Source organism: Polypterus senegalus, chromosome 2 (genome assembly GCF_016835505.1).
Source record: "Polypterus senegalus isolate Bchr_013 chromosome 2, ASM1683550v1, whole genome shotgun sequence".
NCBI classification, from domain to species: domain Eukaryota; kingdom Metazoa; phylum Chordata; class Cladistia; order Polypteriformes; family Polypteridae; genus Polypterus; species Polypterus senegalus.
The window spans coordinates 271,645,108-271,668,745 of record NC_053155.1 but is presented as its reverse complement, the minus strand read 5'-3'; the positions used below and the strand labels follow the sequence as shown (position 1 = coordinate 271,668,745).

Genomic DNA, 23,638 nt, shown 5'->3' with positions numbered 1-23,638 from the left:
AGAGTGACCATGTTGTCAGTATTTTTAGATTTGGTTTTGCTTTCTTTACATTCACCAATTTTTACCATTACAACTAGACAGGAGTCCAAATTAAAATAATAGTTGTTTTTATAAAACCCCAAAAATAAGAACACTAAAACCAAGAGAGCATTATTTTACTTTTGGTTGTGTTACTATGAGATCTTAATGCATAGAGTATGTATATAAAATAATTTTTACATTGTACTTAGTGTTCTGGACCATACTGTAATAATTTCTTTCTGATACTATAATGGTGGTATATGATACCAAATGCATCAGTTCTACCAGATACATGAATATTAGACACACAATAGGCATTTTATGGTCGGGGAACAAAAACAGACCTTTATTTGATGTGCTAGGATGTGAACTCGTACTAATAAGTTCCATATATGCTAGAAGGGAATTATTTCCTTTGCTCTTTTATCTTTAAAAAAGTATTTTATTAGGAAAGTAAGGCGTATGTGTATTAAAGAGGGAGTGTAGTGTCTTTCCTGATAATCTGACATAATCAGTAATTGTGAACAAAGTTCACCTAAGTTTCTAAATATTATAATTACCCCAAGTTACAATCAAATTTCCACTTAAATAAAAAACATAGAAAAAAAAAAGGTGGACAGTAAATGTTCACAATTAAAGTATAACAAATCCTGTCCCGTATGTTGCCCCTTATTCCCCTTTAAACCACTGAAGGTGACAGAAGGACTACCCTGTATTTTCTGTGCAGTGTGTACTGAATGTATGGATTGGCATTCTGGAATGCAGTCAGTTTTGGGCTTTTAATTATTTTTGTGGTTGTTTATATTTTTATCCTTATTCTGATATCAACATTTTTTGCATTTTTTTATGTAGTTAAAAGCATATTGTGACAGCCTTTGCATTGCATGTGGCCATGTTGCTTATGATCACCTTCCTTGTGGTATGGCATATTGTGTCAGCATGGCCTACAGCCGTGGCCAAAAGTTTTGAGAATGACACACATATTAATTTTCACAACGTTTGCTGCTTCAATGTTTTAAGATCTTTTTGTCAAGATGTTTCTACGGCATACTGAAGTATAATTACAAGCAAGTTTCAAAGGCTTTTATTGACAATTAGATTAAGTTTATGTACCGCAATATTTGCGGTGTTTGCCCTTCTTTTTTAAGACCTCTGAAATTCACCGTGGCATGCTGTTAATCATCGAAATTTTGGGTCCATGGCCAAGAAATTCCCCAGACCTTAATCCCTTTGAGAACTTATGGTCAATCCTCAAGAGGTGGATGGACAAAGAAAAACTCAGAAATTCTGACACACTCCAAGCATTGATTATGTAAGAATGGGCTGTCATCAATCAAATCAAATCCATCCATTTTCCAACCCGCTGAATCCGAACACAGGGTCACAGGGGTCTGCTGGAGCCAATCCCAGCCAACACAGGGCACAAGGCAGGAACCAATCCCAGGCAGTGTGCAAACCCACCGCAGGACACACACAAACACCAAGCACACACTAGAGCCAATTTAGAATCGCCAATGCACCTAACCTGCATGTCTTTGGACTGTGGGAGGAAACCCACGCAGACACGGGGAGAACATGCAAACTCCACGCAGGGAGGACCCGGGAAGCGAACCCGGGTCTCCTAACTGCGAGGCAGCAGCGCTACCACTGCGCCACCGTGCCGTCCATCAAATCAAATCTAATAATAATTAATAAAAGCCAGACTTTACATTAAAAATTACTGTGCATGAAATAATTAGAAAATTGTATATAAGTACTTTTGATGAATGAAGGCTAAGCCATGTAAACTAATGTCAATTCAACTTGACAAAGTATATAAATTAAAATTCTCTTATTCAGAGAAAATACATTAATGCTGCCCTCCTCTTACTGCACATGTGGAATCTAAAATTAATCAAACCACAGGCATTTTTTCCCCACACATAATTCATAAAAGATGTCTGTCAGCAATAATTTTAGCAAGTGGGAGTGTACTGTACTTCCAGGTATATGGATTGCAAAGGTCCATATACCGTGTAACAATTTGTGAAATTTTCTGTAATGCACTTTGTAAAATAGGTTATTTGAAAGCCTCCAGCAGATAAAAGACAAAACTACTAGTATTCAGTAATTTAATCTAGAAAGCTGGAAACCTCTTTGGGAGCTATGATTACATAAGCGCCTGGCAGAATGCTGGTATAGCAAGCTGAAACCGATGACTCTCCGGGTGTATTGCTGAAAATTTGATTGCTAACCTTTTTCTTTAGGGGCTGGAGAACAGCATATTTTTATAAGTTAAATAAAAGTGCTTTACAGTGAAACACACAGGACCAAGATTCACAGACCAACATAACAGTAAATAATACTGTTATTTAACAATGATTTAACAATGTTAGTATACATGGGTGGGCAAAAGTAGGTTTACTGTTGCTTGTATGGAAAAAGACATGCAGGTTATGATTGCTACACTCAGCGCTTTTATAATAATAACAAGGAGAAGAAAACAAATAATACAAATAAATAATACAAAAATAAACACTGTGTGCCTCGTACTCAATTGTAAAAGAACTAGAATTACCTTTTAGGAATGAAAATGGTTGAGGAGGAGTGGTGAAAAAGTTCATTAATTTCTAAAATGCTAGACAAATTCATTCTTAAGTTTAGAAGAAATTGTAAATTAAAAAGCTCATCTTAGTGGATTACTAAGGAAAAAAGTTAAAATACAAAAAAAAGCAGGTAGCAAAATGTCTACAAGTTGACAGCCTAGTGCTACTCACAAAGCTTGGGGTGCATGAAATTAACAAGGAAATCAACATTACTAACTAGCACTTAAAAAAGAGTATCTCTGAAAATACAACACTCAACCTTAACTGCTTGAGAGAACAATCAAAGAACAGTAACAATATAATAGTAATATTAATGATATAATTAATAAACACAAACAAAAAGGAAATACCTAAAGCTCTAAGTTCATATTTTCTCTAAAGTTTTAATCTGTAAAGGAGATGGAATGGTTTTTCATCCTAAAGTCTATTTTCTGTAAATTACGTATGTATCCTGATTTGCCTTTGTGTGTTTTCAAAGATAATTTAATTTTTTCAAAAGGTAATTTCAATAATCTAGTCAAACCTTAGTCAAAACCCCTACAAATTTTAAAATTATAATATATAATAAACATTGACTGTCATAGCGTAGCCAAACAAAAAATAATAATTGCAATAGCTCAGTCAGTCAGTAGATTGATTGTTTTGTGCTTGAAGTGGCAGAAATAAAGATTGTCCTAAACTTGACAAGCCCACGCTCTGTAGTGATACAGAGATTGGCTCCCAGTGCAACCATTATAGCAATTTCAACAATTAAATAAATTGAAAACTATGTGACTGTTTCATAACCATGCTGGGACAAAGAAGTATAAAATTTTGCAAATGGAGACATATCTTAATGCTTAAATATATGCACAAATTTATTGTAAATATACTTAAATACACAGAAGGATTAAATGTTTTGACTTTTTGTCTAAAAAAAGTCAATAATTACCACCAAAAATCTGATATTATATTATCCAATCCACTATATCCTAACTACAGGGTCACGGGGGTCTGCCAATCCCAGCCAACACAGGGAGCAAGGCAGGAAACAAACCCCAGGCATGGCACCAGCTCACCGCAGGGTGCACACACACACACACACACCCACCCCAAGCACACACTAGGGACAATTTAGAATTGCCACCTAACCTGCATGTCTTTGGACTGTGGGAGGAAACCAGAGTACCCCTAGGAAACCCACGCAGACACTAGGAGAACATGCAAACTTCACGCAGGGAGGACCTGGGAAGCGAACCTGGGTCTCCTAACTGCGAGGCAGCAGCACTACCCACTGTGCCACCATGCCACCCTAATAGATGACTTGTTACTCTTAAATTAAACGAGTAAGAGACAATTAGAACACTCTAGAGGCTAGGACATCTTTTGGGAGGTCAATATCATGAAACCATATGCTTCCACATCCTGCAGCTGCTTCTCACAGGGCATGTAACCAGGCAAGGCCTAGAGGCTGCCATCTGATTTCTAAGTATATCATCTATTTTGTATGAATCCAATATTTTGGAAGAAAATATTTTTTTTCTTTCACTTAGAGAATTAAATATACAGAAATTAAGTAATGATTGGAAACATTTCAAATAAAAAGAATGGAAGTATTAAGTGTACTCATAACTGAAACTTGAACATGCAACCATTAAGAAGTGATTGATAAAAGTATCATATAATGAGCAAAGAAAAATATGTTCATTTCATGAAAGGTTCTCAAGGTGAAGAGGTCCTAAAAAAGTGAATTAACTCCCAGGTTACTGATAACACTACAAAATACATCATAATGTATTTGTTCTCATATAGATGTACAGAGTTCCTATATTGTTATTAGGCTAGCAGAAACAAAAGAAGAAATGTCATTAAGTTTGCATGAAGGGCTGTAAGTGAATTACACTCACAATTACAGTATGTCACTAAAAACAAAATGTATAAACATGGGTTGTAAGTCCTAGAAATTGCTTTTCTTTTGACACGTTTACAAGAGGTTCTAAATGGGTTTAGTAGGGAGTTCCCTAAGCCTTTAAGTGGTATAAGGTTAGCTAAACAAAAGAACGCAGAATCGATCCCTAATCATATTAATTAACAAGAAAAAAGAAACATGAAATACCAAACAGAAGCTTGGTGTAGAAGTCACACAACTTTAAAAGGTCTGCCCAGACTTTAGAAGTGACTCTGTTTTCTTCCAGGAAAAGATTCATATCTGTTACTTACCACTTTCCAGTACAAGGATTGCCCTGGTAGAAAAGACAATCCATTGTAATCTAAACTTTTGATTCATCTCCATTTCTACAAAAACACCAAAAAAACACTTTTTCGGACATTATTAATCTGTTGTCTAAAAAACTCTTGCACTGATAGCTGTAATTATCGTTTTTCTTGCCTTTTTGTATATTGTTTTTCTTATGATTTAATTTTATGTATCTTCAGTATCTAATATATCAGCAACATTTGAATGACAAATACAAGCACAAAAAACAAGAACAATTTAAGTATAATCCATCTGACAGTGTCTTTTGTTATTTTACATCCATCCAACCATTTTTCTGACCTTTTCACTCCAAATCAAACAGATTAACCAAATAACAATAATGTAAGGAGAACATTCCTGGTAAAATCTCTCCTTTAAGAGACATAACTGGCATAAAGGTAAATCATAAAAACACACACCTAGTTAATCTGTTGGGAGAGTTCATTCTAATCTGGACAACAGCAGATTGTCAACAATACAAATATTAAAGCAAAATTATGAAGCACTAAGATATACACTATTTTTGATGCCATAAAATAAATAAATACATTTTAAAAAGAAGGAAACAGTAAAGGTGGATAAAAGTGACAATCTTCAATCCTTAGTGTGACAAGATACAGTATGCTATACCAGCAGCTAAGAGAAAGTCTAACTCACGTATGCAATACACTAACAAGTCCCACTGTGCCTTTGAATTAATTATTGGACTGTGAATGACAACCTAATTCCAATTTTAGTCAACTTAACAATGACTGATGGTACTATTAAGCCACATATCTACATTATTAATTGGACATTCAACTGGCCTTATAAATAACAATCAATGTTGCTGTAAATGTGCAGACAAGTAGTTCCCTGTAAGAGCAATGTTTAGTAAGGGAGGATAATGCTCCTTCCTGTCAGTACATTTACTCATGCCATAATGTAACACTGGCTCTAAGATAATATGTTTAGTAAAATAATGTTCAACAAATTTAATAATGGGTTGATGTTTTTGTCTTTTTAAACCCTCAACATTTACAGTATGTTTGTAGCTGTGGACCTTTGTGCATGAAGCGGCAATACTATGGCCACACCATAAGAGGGAACACTAAAAGACTGCAGTATGACACTTTTTGGGGGTAATCTTTTATTCAATTTAATTTATATATTGTGAATTTCCTAACTGCAACCACAGAGTGTAATATATATTTAGCAATACAATTAGAAAATTCAAAATGCACAAATGCAACATATGGAGGCAATCCAAAAAACTATATTGTAGATCAGCCATTTGAGATAGATAATTATATATATATATTTGTCTGAATCTACTACAAAAATTACAATTTTCCCAAAAATAGGAGTGTCAAGAAGGATTCATTTTAAATATGCTCTTGGAAAAACACCAAACTCATCATGAGCCTCATCCTACAAAGTTTATCTCAATATGCAGAAACTTTCTTCTATGCTTTGTACCCTACAGTTTTTATACTGACAGCTATATAGTGTCTTTTATGCATCCTCTCCATGGCCGGCACTGGCCAAAAATAGCTTTTTAAGTGAAAAGTAAAAATAAATATACAAAGAAAAAATATTTTGTTTTATACATTATTGCAGGTAAGTAGAATTTTAATTTTTCCCCAGTTTTCAATGGACAGCTTCTGCTCAGTGGTTTCCCAAAGGAAAAGGTGGGATCAAAAATCTGCAAAATGTGCTCTTAACCGTCTCATATGCTAGAAGGTATTTGCTCAATGCCTAAATAGTATGTCTCTAAAAAAAATAAAAATGTGAAAATTTTACATAGTATTAAACTAAAATGGAAAGCCCACCTCCACCCTGACTTGTCTTTCTTGCATGTTTTTCACCTTTGTCATCCGGAAACTAAACATAGTCAACATAAGGAAACCCCCTTGTTCAATGTGCCTTTCAAGAAGTAGAAATTAAATAGGAAAACTTAGCTCAACTTTCTCTAAATCTTTCCTTCTATAACCCAAATTCCAATGAAGTTGGGACGTTGTGTAAAACGTAAATAAAAACAGAATACAGTGATTTGCAAATCCTTTTCAACCTATATTCAGTTGAATACACTACAAAGACAAGATATGTTCAAGAAATGTTCAAACAGATAAACTTTGTTGTTGTTTTGCAAATCTTTACTCATTTTGAACTTGATGCCTGCAACACATTCCAAAAAAGCTGGGATAGGGGCATGTTTACCACTGTGTTATATCACCTTTCCTTTTAACAACACTCAATAAGCGTTTGGGAACTGAGGACACTAATTGTTGAAGCTGTGTAGGTGGAAATCTTTCCCATTCTTGCTTGATGTACAACTTCAGTTGTTCAACAGTCCGGGGTCTCCGTTGTCATATTTTGCGCTTCATAATGCGCCACAGATTTTCAATGGGAGACAGGTCTGGACTGCAGGCAGGCCAGTCTAGTACCTACACTCTTTTACTACGAAGCCACGCTGTTGTAACACATGCAGAATGTGGCTTCGCATTGTCCTGCTGAAATAAGCAGGGACATTCCTGAAAAAGACGTCTCTTGGATGGCAGCAGATATTGCTCCAAAACCTGTATGTACCTTTCAGCATTAATGGTGCCTTCACAAATGTGCATGTTACCCATGCCATGGGCACTAACACACCCCCATACCATCACAGATGCTGGCTTTTGAACTTTGTGCTGATAACAATCCAGATGGTCCTTTTCCTCTTTGGCCCAGAGGACACGACGTCCGTGATTTCCAAATACAATTTGAAATGTGGACTCGTCAGACCACAACACACTTTTCCACTTTGCATCAGTCCATTTCAGATGAGCTCTGGCCCAGAGAAGCGGGCGGCGTTTCTGGGTGTTGTTGATATATGGCTTTCGCTTTGCATGGTGGAGTTTTAACTTGCACTTGTAGATGTAGCGACGAACTGTGTTAACTGACAATGGTTTTTTGAAGTATTCCTGAGCCCACGTGGTAATATCCTTTACAGAATGATGTCGGTTTTTAATGCAGTGCCGCCTGAGGGATTGAAAGTCACAGGCATCCAGTGTTGGTATTTGGCCTTGCCGCTTACGTGCAGAGATTTCTCCAAATTCTCTGAATCTTTTGATGATATTATGGACAGTAGATGATGAAATCCCTAGATTCCTTGCAATTGCATGTTGAGAAACGTTGTTCTTAAACTGCTGGACTATTTGCCCACGCAGTTGTTCACAAAGTGGTGAACCTCGCCCCATCCTTGCTTGTGAACGACTGAGCCTTTTGGGGATGCTCCTTTTATACCCAATCATGACAAACGCCGGTTTCCAATTAACATGTTCACCTGTGGAATGTTTAAAACAGGTGTTTTTTGAACATTCCTGAACTTTCCCAGTCATTTGCTGCCCCTGTCCCAGCTTTTTTGGAAGTGTTGCAGGCATCAAATCCAAAATGAGTGAAGATTTGCAAAACAACAATAACGTTTATCAGTTTGAACATTTCATATCTTGTCTTTGTAGTGTATTCAATTGAATATAGGTTGAAAAGGATTTGCAAATCATTGTATTCTGTTTTTATTTACGTTTTACACAACGTCAACTTCATTGGAATTGGGGTTGTATTTTTAACCTTTGTCAACAATAAAATGTGATGTACTTATATGTACCTTTTTCCCCCTACTCAGTGCTAATTTTCACCATAATGTGTTTGATTAAGTTACAAAATGTTTTAGAATATTTGGACAGATATTGATTTGTACCAAATGAAAATAATAGTTGCATCCAACATCTGTATATCAGTTTTAAATGCAGCACAATTCATGAAAACACACTAGACTGTGTGTAGCAACTTACCACATGAAGAATCTTGTTTTCTGTCTCATATACAGTGCAATCCTGTAAAGAAAAAAAAAATTCATTATTATGATTGAAGTTTACCGATTACCACACTGATGTCAAAAAAGCCAAATATTTTAGACATCTCTATAGTATGCAACTCTGCCCCAGGCTGATCGTGCATAAGTAGTAAATGTATGTTGTGTCGGTGTTTCAGACACAGTATGAATTTCTTTAAAACAACACCTTCACCAACTAAACAAATCTGTTTATGATCTAAATATTACTTTCAATACTGTTTGGAAATGGTCTTTCTGAAAATATTTTGAATAAAAAAAAACCTATGCTGCTTTGCACTTTTGCTTATGTTTCTTTGTTTTTTTGAATAAAGTTCTTGCCTATTCTTTAGACAAGTGTGTTTATGTAGCTTAATGTTTAGCTGATGGATGCACAAATTCTCTTCTTCCAACTTTTTATTGAAATTTTTTTTATATGTACCCTGGTGCAATATCATTTAGGTACATCTTTTCTCTTGGTCAGGAAAAGTAAGGATACATTTTTCTTTTTTAATTAGCCTACTATGTGCCTTGAAATTTCCTATTTCTCTAACAAAAACAAAAAAAAAACATTATTTTGCACTAAGCGAGCATGTAACATAATGCAATTTAAATATGCTGCCTTGTGATTGTTGGCATTTGTGGTAGCCTGGCATCATCTCAACCTTAATGAGGCCAAAATTTTAGAATTTCAATTTTATATAAATTAACCAGAACCAATACATAACACACGGTGTCCTACAGTGACTGAGGTAACTTAATTTTCCCCATCCACTATATTTGCAGTGTTAAACACACTTAATTTCTGTAAACTGGTTTACACTTATAAAATATAGAAACAAACTGCAGTGAATAATATGGCATAGCTCCAAAACTAGAATGTGAATATACATTTTTTCCAACATTGTTTAACTGGTTACATTACTGAAGTTTGTTGTTGGGCATGATATTTGCATATACCTGTATGGCCTGAGTTTCTTTTCAAAACAGCAGCAATTGAAGTAGTATATACTTTTTATGATACACAAAGATTTTATTTAAAATATCTGGGGAAAACCTTTCAGAGCAAAGTCACCATCAAAAAATCTCACAACTAAATTTCAGAATGTCAATATATCAGTGTTTGAGAACTACATTTTAACACTTTCTTTAATAGCTGGTCTACTCGGGCTAGACTTCTTAACATAAACCTTTACAAAACATACAGAAGGGTCTTTCAGGTCAACCACTGTGCAAAGGGTTTGTCTTCAATGGCTGTATTACATCCTGGTATGACACCAGCTCAGCTCAGGACTACAAAACAAGTGTAGACGGTGGTAGGGCTGGCACAGAATATTACAGGCACACAGCTGTCCTTCTTATCAGTACAGTACTATATGGACAAAAGTATTGGGACGTCTACCATTTCACCAATAGGGACTTTAATGACATTGCATTCAAATACATAGACTTTAATATGAAGTTGGTCCCCTCTTTGCAGCTATCAGCTTCCACTTTTAGAAGGTTTTCCACAAGGTTTTGGAGTGTTGCTGAGGGAATTTGTGCCCGTTCATTCTGTAGAGCATTTATGAGGTCAGGCACTGATGTTGGACGAGAAGAACTGACTCACCATCTCTGTTTCAGTTCATCCCTAACATGTTCAAGGGTTGAGATCAGGGCTCTGTGTGAGGGCCAGTCAAGCTCTTCCACACCAAATTCATCCAAACATGCCTTTATAGACCTTGTTTTGTGCACTGGGGTACAGTCAAGCTGGAATAGAAAAGGGCCTTCCCCAAACTGTTCCACAAAGTCCTAAATATTTTGGTATGCTGAAGCATTAAAATTGCCCTTTACTGGAAGTATGGGGCCTAGCCCAAACCCTGAAAAACAGATACACACAATTATTCCTCCTCCACCAAACTTCACAGTTGGCACAATGCAGTCAGGCAGGTAAAATTCTTCTGGTATCTGTAAAACCCAGACTCACCCACCTGACTGCCAAACGGAGAGGGGTGATTCAACACTCCATAGAACAGATTTCCTCCACTTCATCAGACGCTTGACATTGGACTTGGTGATGTGAAGCCTGCATGCAGTTCCTCAACCATAAAAACCCATTTTATGAAGCCCCTGCCACATAGTTATTGAACTTACATTAATGCCAGTGGAAGTTTGGAACTCTTTAGTTATGGAATCAGCAGAGCATTGGCGATGTTTATGCACCATGCCAGGCATTGACCCTGCTTTGTGACTTTACATGGTCTTCTGTTTTCATCGCTCAGTTGCTGTTATTCCTTGATGTTACCACTTTCCATTAACACCACTTACAGCTGACCGTGGAATATCCAGCATTAAGAGGTGGTGTCCCAAACCTTTTGTCCATATAGTATATATCTATTTATTTAGGGAGATTCTGTAAAAAGCCAAATTTGCACCACAGTAAAGATACTGTACAGTATATCTATCATTCTCCTTTTAAATGTTATGATAGAGTGGATATAACATATAATGGCAAAAGTGCACCGTGCATTCTTTCGCCTTTACGCCTGGTGCAGCTGCATTGTGTGAGTGGACATTTCTTGTGGAGAGGACTTCTGTTCACTTTCTTAGATATAGAACCCTTATCACCATCTGAGTTCACCTCTGTTATAGCATGTCTTTTTGTGAAAACAACAGTGTTAGATCAGGGGGAGCGTGAATGTGTCTGGGAGAATAAAACTAAAAAAAACACTAACCTTTACAAGTATCACAAATTTACAGCAGCTGTTACAGACTCAAATCAAATGCAAGTTTTTATTCTATAATAGTAAGAAAAAGAGCAGCTCGCTTCTCAAAATGGAGGCGTCCAGGGTCGAACTAGCGGCCTTTTGGTTACCAGTCAGCAGTTCTTACCGCTGCGTCACCAAAGCAGTCGAATTTAGAGCGTGTCAATGTCGTATCCTAACGCAAATTCTTTTTCTGCAGTTATATTCTTCAATTAAAAAAAACACTTGTTTTGTTATACTTGTACCTCTTGTGAAAGTGTTTATTTGATATTTGGACTTCAGGCTTCACACATTATGCACTTCATGTCTACATTTTGTCAATTACTACTAAACCGATGTGCTTATATAGATTGTTGTAGACACAGCACACGCATGAAATGCATGCATTCCAAATAACAATATATTTATTTACCCGATACAACTCTGGGCAGCTCACAAGCAGGTAAACAGACTTGAGCTAAGAGAAGTTTCTACCCTTTCTGAGTTGTTGGGGGGATGGGATAGCAGGCTGCTTGCTGCTTGTGCTTATCAACACATTTACAACACAAAAGACACTGACGGAGACGTGAGAATGGATTTAAGATGGGCCACGGTCACAAGTTTTTTCGTAGGCTTTGGTAATTCTAGTGTTAATACAATGCAATGCCATCTACTTTATAAAACATCTATATCATCTTGCAAATACTATTATAAAATAGTGAAATATTGCTTCTTAAATAAATGTTAATCAACAACCTATTTTTGGTTTTATGATCCCCAATGTAGACACCCTTCAACTAAACTGTTCATCAAATTAATTCCTATATTGGACATTTAAGATAATCTTGAATTACTTGAAAGTAAAAATGTAGCAGGAAAACTAGTTTCTTTCTATAATTGTACAAGTTACACATATCTTTGGTTGCTCACTTGTAGCAGTTATGTTAATCTGTCACATAAATGTGTCTTGACAGTTCTCAGACAAAAAGCATTTTAAAACAAGCATCTAGAACTGATTCTTGTTGACAACAGCACTGAATGAATGGAACATAAATGAAAAAGAATTGGCTATCATGACTGATGACGCCACTATTATGGCACTACTTCAAGTTGGCTACTTTGTGAATGCTAACTTTTGTATTGCATGCTGCTCTGAAAATTCCAACAATTGCCCACTTGCTTTGCTGTGTGAAGCACATTGCAAAGTTTTTCCAGGACAGCTAGCCACATGCTTACAAAGAAGCAACATTTATTGGACCTGCCAACACACAAGCTTGAGACTGATGTGGTCAGGCAATGGAACAGCATATTGGAAATGCTAGAAAGGTTTTTAGACATAACAGCGAGTCATCTCAGGAGCTCAGCAGCTCATAGGCAGCGAGGTTGCTCCCAGTGTGACTGGCATGCAGCATGCTTGTCGCAACACATATGCCACAGGTGCCCATCATTTTTAATATGTCATTACTATGAATCTGCTGCCCTGGATGTTGAGCTGTCGCAAGTGAAGGCTGCTCTCTCCACTGGAATGATGGAGATGGCATTTCTTGTAGATCTTCCTAAAGCTTTGGTTCAATAACTTCACTCAGTTCTTTTCTGGCTGGTACAGCATACTGCAGTTCAAAAACCTGCAGCATTTGTCAAAAGCCCTCATTTTCAAGGGTGTCTGATCTTTTCAGATAAAAACTGCTATAGACTGATATTTTTTGGGAACGAAGCAAATTAAATGGAAGTCTGGAGTTACCCGCTGTCTCCAGTGTAGATTGTTAAGTCTCTCCTGAACTTTTGTTGACATTTTGTAGTCTTAAATTAAGTTAGTACATTTTAAAATAGGATAGCTTTGACATATCTTTTGACCTAGAATTCATATTATTGCCAGGTGTTATGGCTATGAAGCCTGTTGTTGTGTTGGCATTAATGGTTGTTGAGGGAGAAATGATAAATAAGAAGTAGCAAAGCTCTCATTCTGTCTCCCTCTCTTGCTTAGGCTCTATTCGTTTGGCTGTCAACTGACATTAAGTTTATGGGTGATGTCAGGGTAAATGGTTTCTCAAATTTATTTTGTAATAACAATAACTTCTGAGTTGCACAGCTTGCATGTGGCTTTGCTTTTATAAAGTACTTTACGAACGCACTTTTCGAAGCCATAAGTCCACACATCTAATTTAACTGTCTAAGATGATGATTTTTGTTAAAGAGGACATTTAATCTGAAATAGTAAAGAGTTTTGTCTATAGAAATCCTTAACAGTTGAATTAGCGGCATCTACTGGATAAGACACCAAAAATGAAGATAAGCAAAATTTTTCATACAATAATTCAGCAGAACAGAGATTCACAAGATCAGTCTTGAGACTTGAATAATCGATACCAAATCGTTTAAATGAAAAATAACGATCAATCAGAAAATCTATACTTTTACCCAGGCCTATAATCTACAGTTATAGCATAATGTTAATTGCCATGTTAACATCATACTATGATTAGATACACTAAAACCATAAAGCAGGAAAACAATTTTCTCCCTTTAACTCTATTTCAGCCATTTTAGCAAGTATAACTTTGAAGGGAATTACTTAGCATAGTATATCCAGTGTGCAATTAGTGCAACACAAATGTAAAGGTTTCCTTGACAAGCTGTTTTTTTTTTTTAATTTGAGCTTAGTTTAAAATTATGATTTGAAAAGTTCATCAATTAAAAAGAAATATTATGACATTAGTGTCATATGTAATTTGTATTATAGTTCATTGCGTCTGTTACTACAAACTGCTGTGTCAAATTTTATTTGGCTAGGTGTAAGAGGGAATATGCAGAAAATTAATCGTGATTTAATTATAATTTTGAACATCTGAGTTTTAATAGGAGATTTTAATTTCATTTTAAGTATGGCAGTGTAACCTTAAATCTGCTATTAAAGTAGAGGATGCACTAGGAAGTAATTTGATTAAAGTTTTTCACTTCACTTTCAACATCATTATGGAAATGTGCAAAGTTGGACGCCTGAAGTTGGTAACCTGCAGTTGGTATGTCTAGGTATACACTGATTTTTTTGATCCAGAGATTAATTTAACTCTGACTTAATAGCACAGAAGTATACAGTATAGACTTAAGGCTGAACATTTAAAACAATAAGGTTACATTTAGGACAAGTTTCTTGGCTATAGAAAATGACCAAGAGATGGAGAGACTAATAGGGGCAGATGATCATTATGTAGTAATAATCAAGAAAAACCAAAATAAGTCATCAAAACTGAATATCAAAGTTAAAAAAAAAAAAAAAACAAAGTTGTTGACAGTAACATTGCAATGTCCTCAAAATAACCTGTACATATGCTCCAACTACACTAATCTTATTAATATGTTGAAGGAACGGATCTGATGCTTTGATATTGTAAGCTATGCAATATCTTCTGAAATAGGTAGGACAAGATGAAACAATATATCATGTGACTGGCAATGGACTTGGCAACTGTAAACAATATAGCTACAGGAATGCAAATATCAACACAAAATTGAAGCAACCATGCTATAAAAAGAAACAAAAACAGCATCACATTAATATACATAATCAGAGAGGTATGTTCATAAATTCCAAAAATGAGATGAACAGTCTAATCTGCCAAAAACCGATTAATTACAGAAGGATTTGTTTTGATAAATTCTATTCCAAATCAACAAGGCTTTTGCCATGGCAGGCCTGATAATTTAGGAAGAGTTTACATCGTGCAATCCAATGGCATCACAGGAGGCTGTGTCAGCCTGAATACTCAAAGAGAAAAATTACAGCAGTTATTTCCATACTGAAAAAAATAAACATAACATTTTGACTGTGAATATTCACATATATTTTTCTGTAGACACATAGAGACATGCCCAACTTTCATATTATATTTAAACTTCAAATGATAAAGGACAACTTGTTAAGACTGAGCGAATTACCATAATAGACCTAAGTAAGAGTCATTAACTAAAATTATAATAAAACAAATAACAAGATAACTAATATCAAAGTAACAAAAAAAGTACAACAACTAGGGATCATATGCAGCATATGCATGACTCCATATTGTTAATCCCTAAAAGTGAATGATGGGTTTTGTTAGGATTACATTTTTTTTTTTGTCTCCGCTCTTTTAATCTTTCCTGATAACTCATCACCTGTAGGTCTGCCACACTACTACACACACCCACACCACAACAAAGCCCTAGTGCTACATATTTAATCATTTAAAACTGACCATCGTCACAGACTTTAATGTGTCTTATCACAATATCTATCCATCCAACCCACTATATCCTAACTACAGGGTCACGGGGGTCTGCTGGAGGCAATCCCAGCCAACACAGGGCACAAGGCAGGAAACAAACCCCGGGCAGGGTGCCAGCCCACCGCAGGGCGTGCGCACACACACACACACACACACTAGGGACAATTTAGTATCGCCAATGCACCTAGCCTGCATGTTTTTGGACTGTGTGAGGAACCCGGAGCACCCGGAGGAAACCCACGCAGACACAGGGAGAACATGCAAACTCCACGCAGGATGGACCCGGGAAGTGAACCGGGTCTCCTAACTGCGAGGCGGCAGCAGTACCCACTGCGCCACCGTGCCGTCCGCCTTATCACAATATATTCCTACTAACTTCCCACACCCATTGGCCAAGTGACTGAGTTTCACAGTCAGTTACATGCTTATCTGCTTTATTTTGTCCTAGGTCTTCAATAGAATGCAATCATGTAAGTCACCAGACAAATGGACAAAATATTGAGACTTCATTTGTATTTGCACTGCTTCCAGTTAAGGTCTATTTTTAATTGGCTTTCAATTACTCATATCACAATTATTCACATTGCCTACTTTACACTAATCTACTAGTGTGAATTAAAATGGAAAACAAATGATTTTCTGATGAAACAAATAAAAGTGAAATAAACTGCAAATTATGTAACAATTTTCAATCCCAGTTTTGAAATGTTTGACAAAGTTGGGTTTCTGCATATTCCTCGGTGTGCATTTTGAAATAGTAGTCATAAAATTGATTTGTGGCTTTGGGAAGCCGAATTAAATTAAATATTATATAATACATTAAAGGATAAAAACAAATACACAAAGGATGAAGGTCAAGAACATATCTTGATGGCTAAAAAACTGAAGTTTTGGGTATTATTAATAAAGGCTACCTCTGAAGGGTAAATTTTTTAACCTGGTGAAATAAAATTGCAATGAAAAAGGATCAAGCACTATGAAACAACCAGTAAAAAGTATTCTTGCTGTATATTATTAATATTATGGAATACTGGTCGAGTTTTTAAACTTTACAAAGCAGGTTACACTCATTTGCCAATATACTGTAACTGATTTATTAATTTGCATTTATTCGTTTAGCAGATGGTTTTACCCAAAGCGGCTTACAAATGAGGTCAACATAACTGAGCCAACATCAGTTAGAGTTTGTTTTAAAATAAGTATTACAAGACTAAGAAACAAAAATTGAACCACAACAAGTGGAAAATGCTTAAGAACATACAAGTAAAACCGCCATGGAAATCAATTAAATCACAAGACTAATTTACCACACTTTAACTAGAAAACAAACCCAGTCTCAAAACCATTAGCAATTAGGAAGGTATTTACAAAACAGGCAGATCTTCAAATTCTTCTTAAACACACAGAGTCTGGATTGAAATGTGATGCCATGTGGAGATGGTATCACTACACACTATTCATCATTTGGCATATGACCAAATGGAGGCCTCAAGATAAGTACAGGCTAAACCATTTACTACCCTGTAGGCAAGAATTAAGGATTGAAACTTAATGTGTGCTGCTACAGGGAGGTAGAGAAGTAACCTGTGAAGAGTAGTGATGTGCATTCACTTTGACTGATTGAAAACGAAATGTGCTGCTGCATTTTGGAGCATCTGCAGTGGCTTCACAGTACCTTGTGACAAGAGCCAGGAAAAAGAGTTCAGTAGAATAATCCATCAGAAGCAGATGTTATAGAGAGTGAATCTGCATGAACAGAAAACTGCCACAACATAATCAGTTTTATGCTGACTTTGAAGGTGCTACTACAAAAGGTATTCAAAAGTGTTTTAAAAATAATAAAAAGAAAATTTTACATTTAAAAGACGTAAAATGGAAGATTCCTAGTCTCTGCTGGTTAAAATGCTAAAAAGGTAATGTAAAATTTGATAATATATCCCATTAACATGTGGAGAGAGAGAAAAAAGCAGAAGCTGTTGAGGATGGTGGAGAAAACAAACATATTGGGATTCCAAAACCAAAAGACTACCCCAGACCATTCTGGGCATTCAACAGCACTTAAATATGATAAATTAATTTCATATTATTTACAGTGGGTATGCAAAGTATTCAGACCCCCTTCAATTTTTCATTCTTTGTTATTTGCAGCCATTTGCTAAAATCATTTAAATTAATTTTTTTCCTCATTAATGTACACACAGCACCCCATAAAATATGACAAAAAAATGAATTTTTGAAATTGTTGCAGATTTATTAAAAAAAGAAAAACTGAAATATCACATGGTCCTAAGTATTCAGACCCTTTGCTCAGTATTCATCATGCTGTGGGGGTGTTTTTCAGCTGCAGAGACAGGATGACTGGTTGCAATCGAGGGAAAGATGAAAGCGGCCAAGTACAGGGATATCCTGGACAAAAACCTTCTCCAGAGTGCTAAGGACCTCAGACTGGGCCGAAGGTTTACCTTCCAACCAGACAATGACCCTAAGCACACAGCTAAAATAACGAAGAAGTGGCTTCACAACAACTCTGTGACTGTTCTTGAATGGCCCAGCCAGAGCCCTGACTTAAACCCAACTGAGCATCTCTGGAGAGACCTAAAAATGGCTGTCCACCAACCTTTACCATCCAACCTGAAAGAACTGGAGAGGATCTGCAAGGAGGAATGGCAGAGGATCCCCAAATCCAGGTGTGAAAAACTGCTTCATCGAATTCCTTCCTCTTTATTTTAATTAATTAATTATTGAACATTTTGTTGCACTGCACTGTTTATCTGGACACTGTTTTGGATTTTTAATTGTTTAATAAAAGCACTAGAGCACTTTTTACACCTTCCCTTTGCCTTGTGTTGTGTTCTCATTTGCTTGGCTCATTCCTTAGAAACTTTATTGGCGTTAGGAGGTTCAAAAATTTCCCAGAGGGAACTGGAAGTTTGGATCCAATCCTAATTGCCACAGGGACTGCCACTGCAGGTAGTGGAAAAACATTTAAAACATAAAAAGTCAGTAGCAGCTAAAAAAAAAAAAAAACTTACTTTATTAGGATTTTTTAATAGTTGTAGACTATGAAAACAGCCATAGGCATCGTTGCTGCAATCAAATGTAAAGATTAAAATAAGTTATTCTGCAGTAGATCTTCTTTCACAACACAAGAACTATGAATTATAAAAATTACAAATAAAAAAAATTGCCTTTTTTAAACATTCCATAGTACTTCTCAAACATAAGCTAATGCAAGATTGTCAAGAGCCTTATATATACACTTAAAAGTAACTAAAACAACCCTATAAGACAGAGAGGCAGCAGCCAATGTAAAGATGCTAATAAAGGTGAAATGTGTTTAGATTTTCTGTTTTTCTTATGGTTCTTTCTCCTGCATTTTAAAAAAGCTACAGCCAATATCTTTTCTTGGTAGTCCTGATAGGTGTTTATTATAATCAAGTCAGATTAAAAAAAAAAAAAAAAAACATTTTTCATGTTTGTAAAATTTAAAACAACAGTCTAAACAGTATATTTAATATTAAATTTAAAATTCAGCTATGAATACATGACACCTAGATTTATTACATAGAGTTTCACATGCCAGGGCAGATAAGCACAATTTTTCCGTAAGCATCTACTTTTTTTTATTTCAGCCAATGACTATGGTTTCTGTTTATTCATTGCTTATTGTATGGCAGTTACAGCTCATCCATATTGTAATGCAATGAGACAATTAATCAGGAGTTTGAATTGAATCCTTTTTAGCTATGGTACTTTTAACCTTATGATTAGAAAGGATCTGTCCTAATACGAATATATAAAGTGTGAGTAATAAACAGCCTACAATTGATCCCTGATAACAGGTGATATCATGATTTTTTTGATGTACAGTCATCAAGGTTTATGAAGAATTACTTACTGTTATGTTTATTTGAAAACAGTTTAAAACACTGATACAAAAAAGTTAGCGAAAGGCTTGGGCCTCACTTATTTGTCTAAAGTTGACCAAAGTCATGTCAAGGCAGTAAAGTAAGAAATTATTTATAATAAAAAAAAAACTCTTACTTAAGATGCATAATCTGTAAAAGAAAGTGAATATGATTGATGTCATGGCTTCATGATGACTGTCTTAAATAATGAAGTTACATACTGTAGATTAACTATCCATTGGTTCCAGAAGTATGCATCGCCTCCACAGCTTTACCAAAAAGGTTAACCCACTGCCTATATAGTGCTAAAGTACTTAAATCTAAGAGAACATGGACTGCTGTGTTATTCGTATTGCTATTTAGACACAACTACTGTGACCAAAGCAGTTAATGTGCCATGATTCAATCTAAAACCTGTCCAGTATTTTTTTTATTCAAGTAATCATTTAGCTGGTTGAAGACTACTTTTTCTTGACTTTTTCCTTTAAAAGGTAGGTTGGAGAGGCTTCTAATATTTTCCTGAACAGAACAGCAAAGTTTAATTTTCTTTTGTAGGGATTTAACTACTGTACATTTTAAAGAATCTCCAAAAATACCAGACCCAAATGAGGAGTTAGCTATGTTTAGTACTCTATTAAGAAGCAATCAGAAACTTCCTTGAAAAAATGTCTTGGAAACTGATCAAGGATGTAGGTGTAAAGTTGGAGTTGGGTAGTTATTCAATGAAGTTCAATTATGTTGATTTTGTTAAAGTAAAGGGATTCAATTAAAAATGTTGAACTTTCAAAAGATCTGTATTATTTGACATTCCTGTAAATGATTCTGCAAAAACTTCACAATTATTCACCACCTGGATTTAATAAATGGTAAGTAATTGAATAGCACTCAAATTTCATAGACTCTCAGATGAGACTTCTGAATTATATTTAATTAGGACAAGACCCTATTTGTAAGCAATGTCAGTGACATTTTCAAGCAGTATAGGGAAAAAAAACGTGTCAAGTAGTACTAAAAATTCTTATCCACTTATAGTAGTATTCAGAGCATTAGTGGACAAGATAATCTGCTCTTATATCTTATACTATATTGTTCACTCACTGCCTTGTCTTATTCAACTAAAAAAAAAATCACAATACACCTACTGTATCTCAAAGAAGAACTATTCTGTTCTATTTACTAATAAGCAATCTAAATTTTTATATATGAAAACATCCTTGTCTTTCTATGGAATATGCAAAGGAATTTATTAATGCTGTCAATCTAGAAAATCAAGAGAAATTTTATAAAGTGCATGCCTTTTTCCTGTTTATGTATAGTGATGCTCATGCCAAGTACCTACCTGGGTGGGTCGGCCTGCATCACAGTGAGATGTGAGTATGTAAACACAGATCAAAATAAGCAGTACATTATGATACATTAATGAGGAAAACAGATCATTCAACAAATCCTGGACTTAAGCATTTTTTCACAGACGGTAGCGGTAAAGTGGTCTGTTTGGTATTCAAAGACTACAACTTGAGTCATCACTTTAAATCCAAACACGATGAAAAATACAGAAACTTAACTGAGGAGGACATGGACGATGAAGACTGCAAAAGCAGCAAGAACTTTATATACTGCTCATACAGCAAAAGGAAGAACAGTAAAAAACAGCTACTGTATATATTAAAATGATACAATTGCAAAAAGAACAAACCATTTGATGAAGAATTTGTTAAAGAGAGCTTATTGGAGTAGATACCAGTCCTTTGACCAGAAAAAAAGATGTCTTTGAACAACTGTCTCTCTCTCTCTCAGCAAATGGTAAAAAGATGGATTGAAGAAACTGGGGGGAATCTGGAACTACAGCTGAAGAGATTAATGGAAAATGTTGACTTCTCCTTGGCTTTGGATAAAAGCTGTGATGCTTGTGACACTGCACATCTGACGATTTTCATGAAAGGTATAATGAAAGATTTTGAAATGATAGAGGAATTAACTTCTATGCAATAAGTGAAAGGTGCAACAACTGGTAATGATTTATTTGCAGAAGTCAGTACATGCATGCAAATGTTACAACAGTGGTACAAAGTTAGTTGGTATGTCAACTGATGTTTCTCCTTATTTGACAGGTAAAAAATGTTGCACTTTTAAAAAGGATGCAGGACAAAGTGACTGATATTAACCATTAAACATTGTATAATTCACCAAGAAGTGGTGAAAACAGTGCAAAAATTAATTATGAGATGGATGTTGTAACAAAGGCTGAGTGGTGGCTCTGAGGCTAAGGATCTGTGCTGGTATCCTGAAGGTTGCAGGTTTGAATCCCCGTTACTGCCAAAAGAGATCCTACTCTGCTGGGCCCTTGAGCAAGGCCCTTAACCTTCAATTGCTCCAGGGGCGCTGTACAATGGCTGACCCTGAACTCTGACACCAAGGGGTATGCGAAAACAATTCCTAATATGAGAAAATGTATAAGGTGAAAAAAACAAAAAAAAATGCTGTAAATTTCATCAGAGTTATGGCATTAAATCAGAGTTGGAAGAGCATAAGACTGATCACACTGATCTGGGCTACCACATAGCTGTTAGGTAGCCAAGCTTGGGAAAAGTACTCAAAAACGTCTGGGATCTACAGAGATTCAGGAGTTTTGTCAAATGATATGATATGCACAACCTAGTCAAGACCATAATGAGGAAGCTGCTGCTTCTCTTTCAACGACTAGAGAGGAACACATTGACACACCATCCCACATGCTGAGTGATCACACATTTGTTCAAATTGAACATGAGCTTTGAATGTTCCCTCGCAGATTTTGATTAGAATTTGATACATGGTTAGCACTGCTCATATTGTAGACATATTCAATGAGGTGAACAAGCTTAATAAAATGATGCTGGGTGGAAGGGAAATTCCATTATCCAAAGACTGTCTTAATTAAAACATTAAAATTTTGAAGAAAGAAAAACAATATTGCAAAGAGTAGTTCTGACAAGTGTGAACAGATGCCTGTAGCCATTTAAGAGGAAAAAAAACATGGATTTTGTGGTTCATTAACTATTTGGTTGAAGCATATTGGTTATAAATTCAGTAATTATTTCCTTGATCTCACAGAGTACTTCACAAACCTTTTTCCAGTGACAATATAAAGCTTCCTACCATTCTGAAGTCAAAATACATGGATTTTCTTTTTTAGACTTAGTCACATGAAGTACAAATTAAAAAGACTGAGTGTCTCAAGGAGTACAGAGCAAGTTATGACATAGCCATACAAGTTTTGATCCTGTTACCTTGTATTTTTGTGATGAAGGCTCTTGTGTTGTTGCATCCTGAAATAAGGACATTATTAATGGCTAACAAGTTACCTTCCAAAATTTTTTTCCACAATTTATCTTCAGTATTGTTAAACATAAGGGGTAAGCATCGCACTAGGTGAGTATTTATTTTCATCATATCTCTTGCAACAGAAAGTATTTATGACGGCAAATTGTTGTTCTGGGTTTTATTCTAAATATATGAAACTAGCCAACCCGCGGCGTACCATACACTGCATAATCAGGCCGTTTTTTTAATGATTTTTAAGCACAGGGAGAAAATTAACATTTGAAAAATTGGTAATGTAATAAATCAGCAAGAAAAGCAACATTGTAACAATGCACGGAATGAACCAACACATAATCGTCCGTGCGCCACTCAGGCGCGGAGGGTGGAATGGGAAGAGAGGAGAAGGACATCCACTCGCTCCCTCCATCACACTAGTCTGCTGATTTCTCGTCCAGTATACACTGCCTGCTCATGTGCCTACCTCGTCACTCGAGTCGTTGTCTTTGCACAGTCCAGATGCACCTGTGACTCACGTAGTCTTTTCATTGCTCTGTGCGGTTTTGGCTGCCTTTCTATATATAATCCACCAAGACACCCGACCATGGTAGTAGCGAGGTGGGAGGGGGGTGTGTACAAAGTGCAGGAGCATCTAAGATGATGCATGTTTGTCGTGGATGCGAATTGCTGTATGTAGCATGTAAAACAGTTTGCTATGGTCACGCGGTCGTGAGTCGTAGCCGAAAACTC

General features: G+C 35.9%; 1 protein-coding gene across 10 annotated transcripts in view; it reads right to left on the bottom strand.

Moving 5' to 3' along the window:
* Positions 1–23,638, bottom strand: part of cnksr2a (connector enhancer of kinase suppressor of Ras 2a) — a 763,738-nt gene that overhangs the window by 443,192 nt on the left and 296,908 nt on the right. For all 10 annotated transcript variants that reach the window (XM_039745560.1, XM_039745565.1, XM_039745561.1 and 7 more), the window contains one exon: positions 8,655–8,696. In XM_039745560.1, coding sequence (XP_039601494.1) covers positions 8,655–8,696 — 42 coding nt within the window. The remainder of the gene's footprint in view (positions 1–8,654; positions 8,697–23,638) is intronic.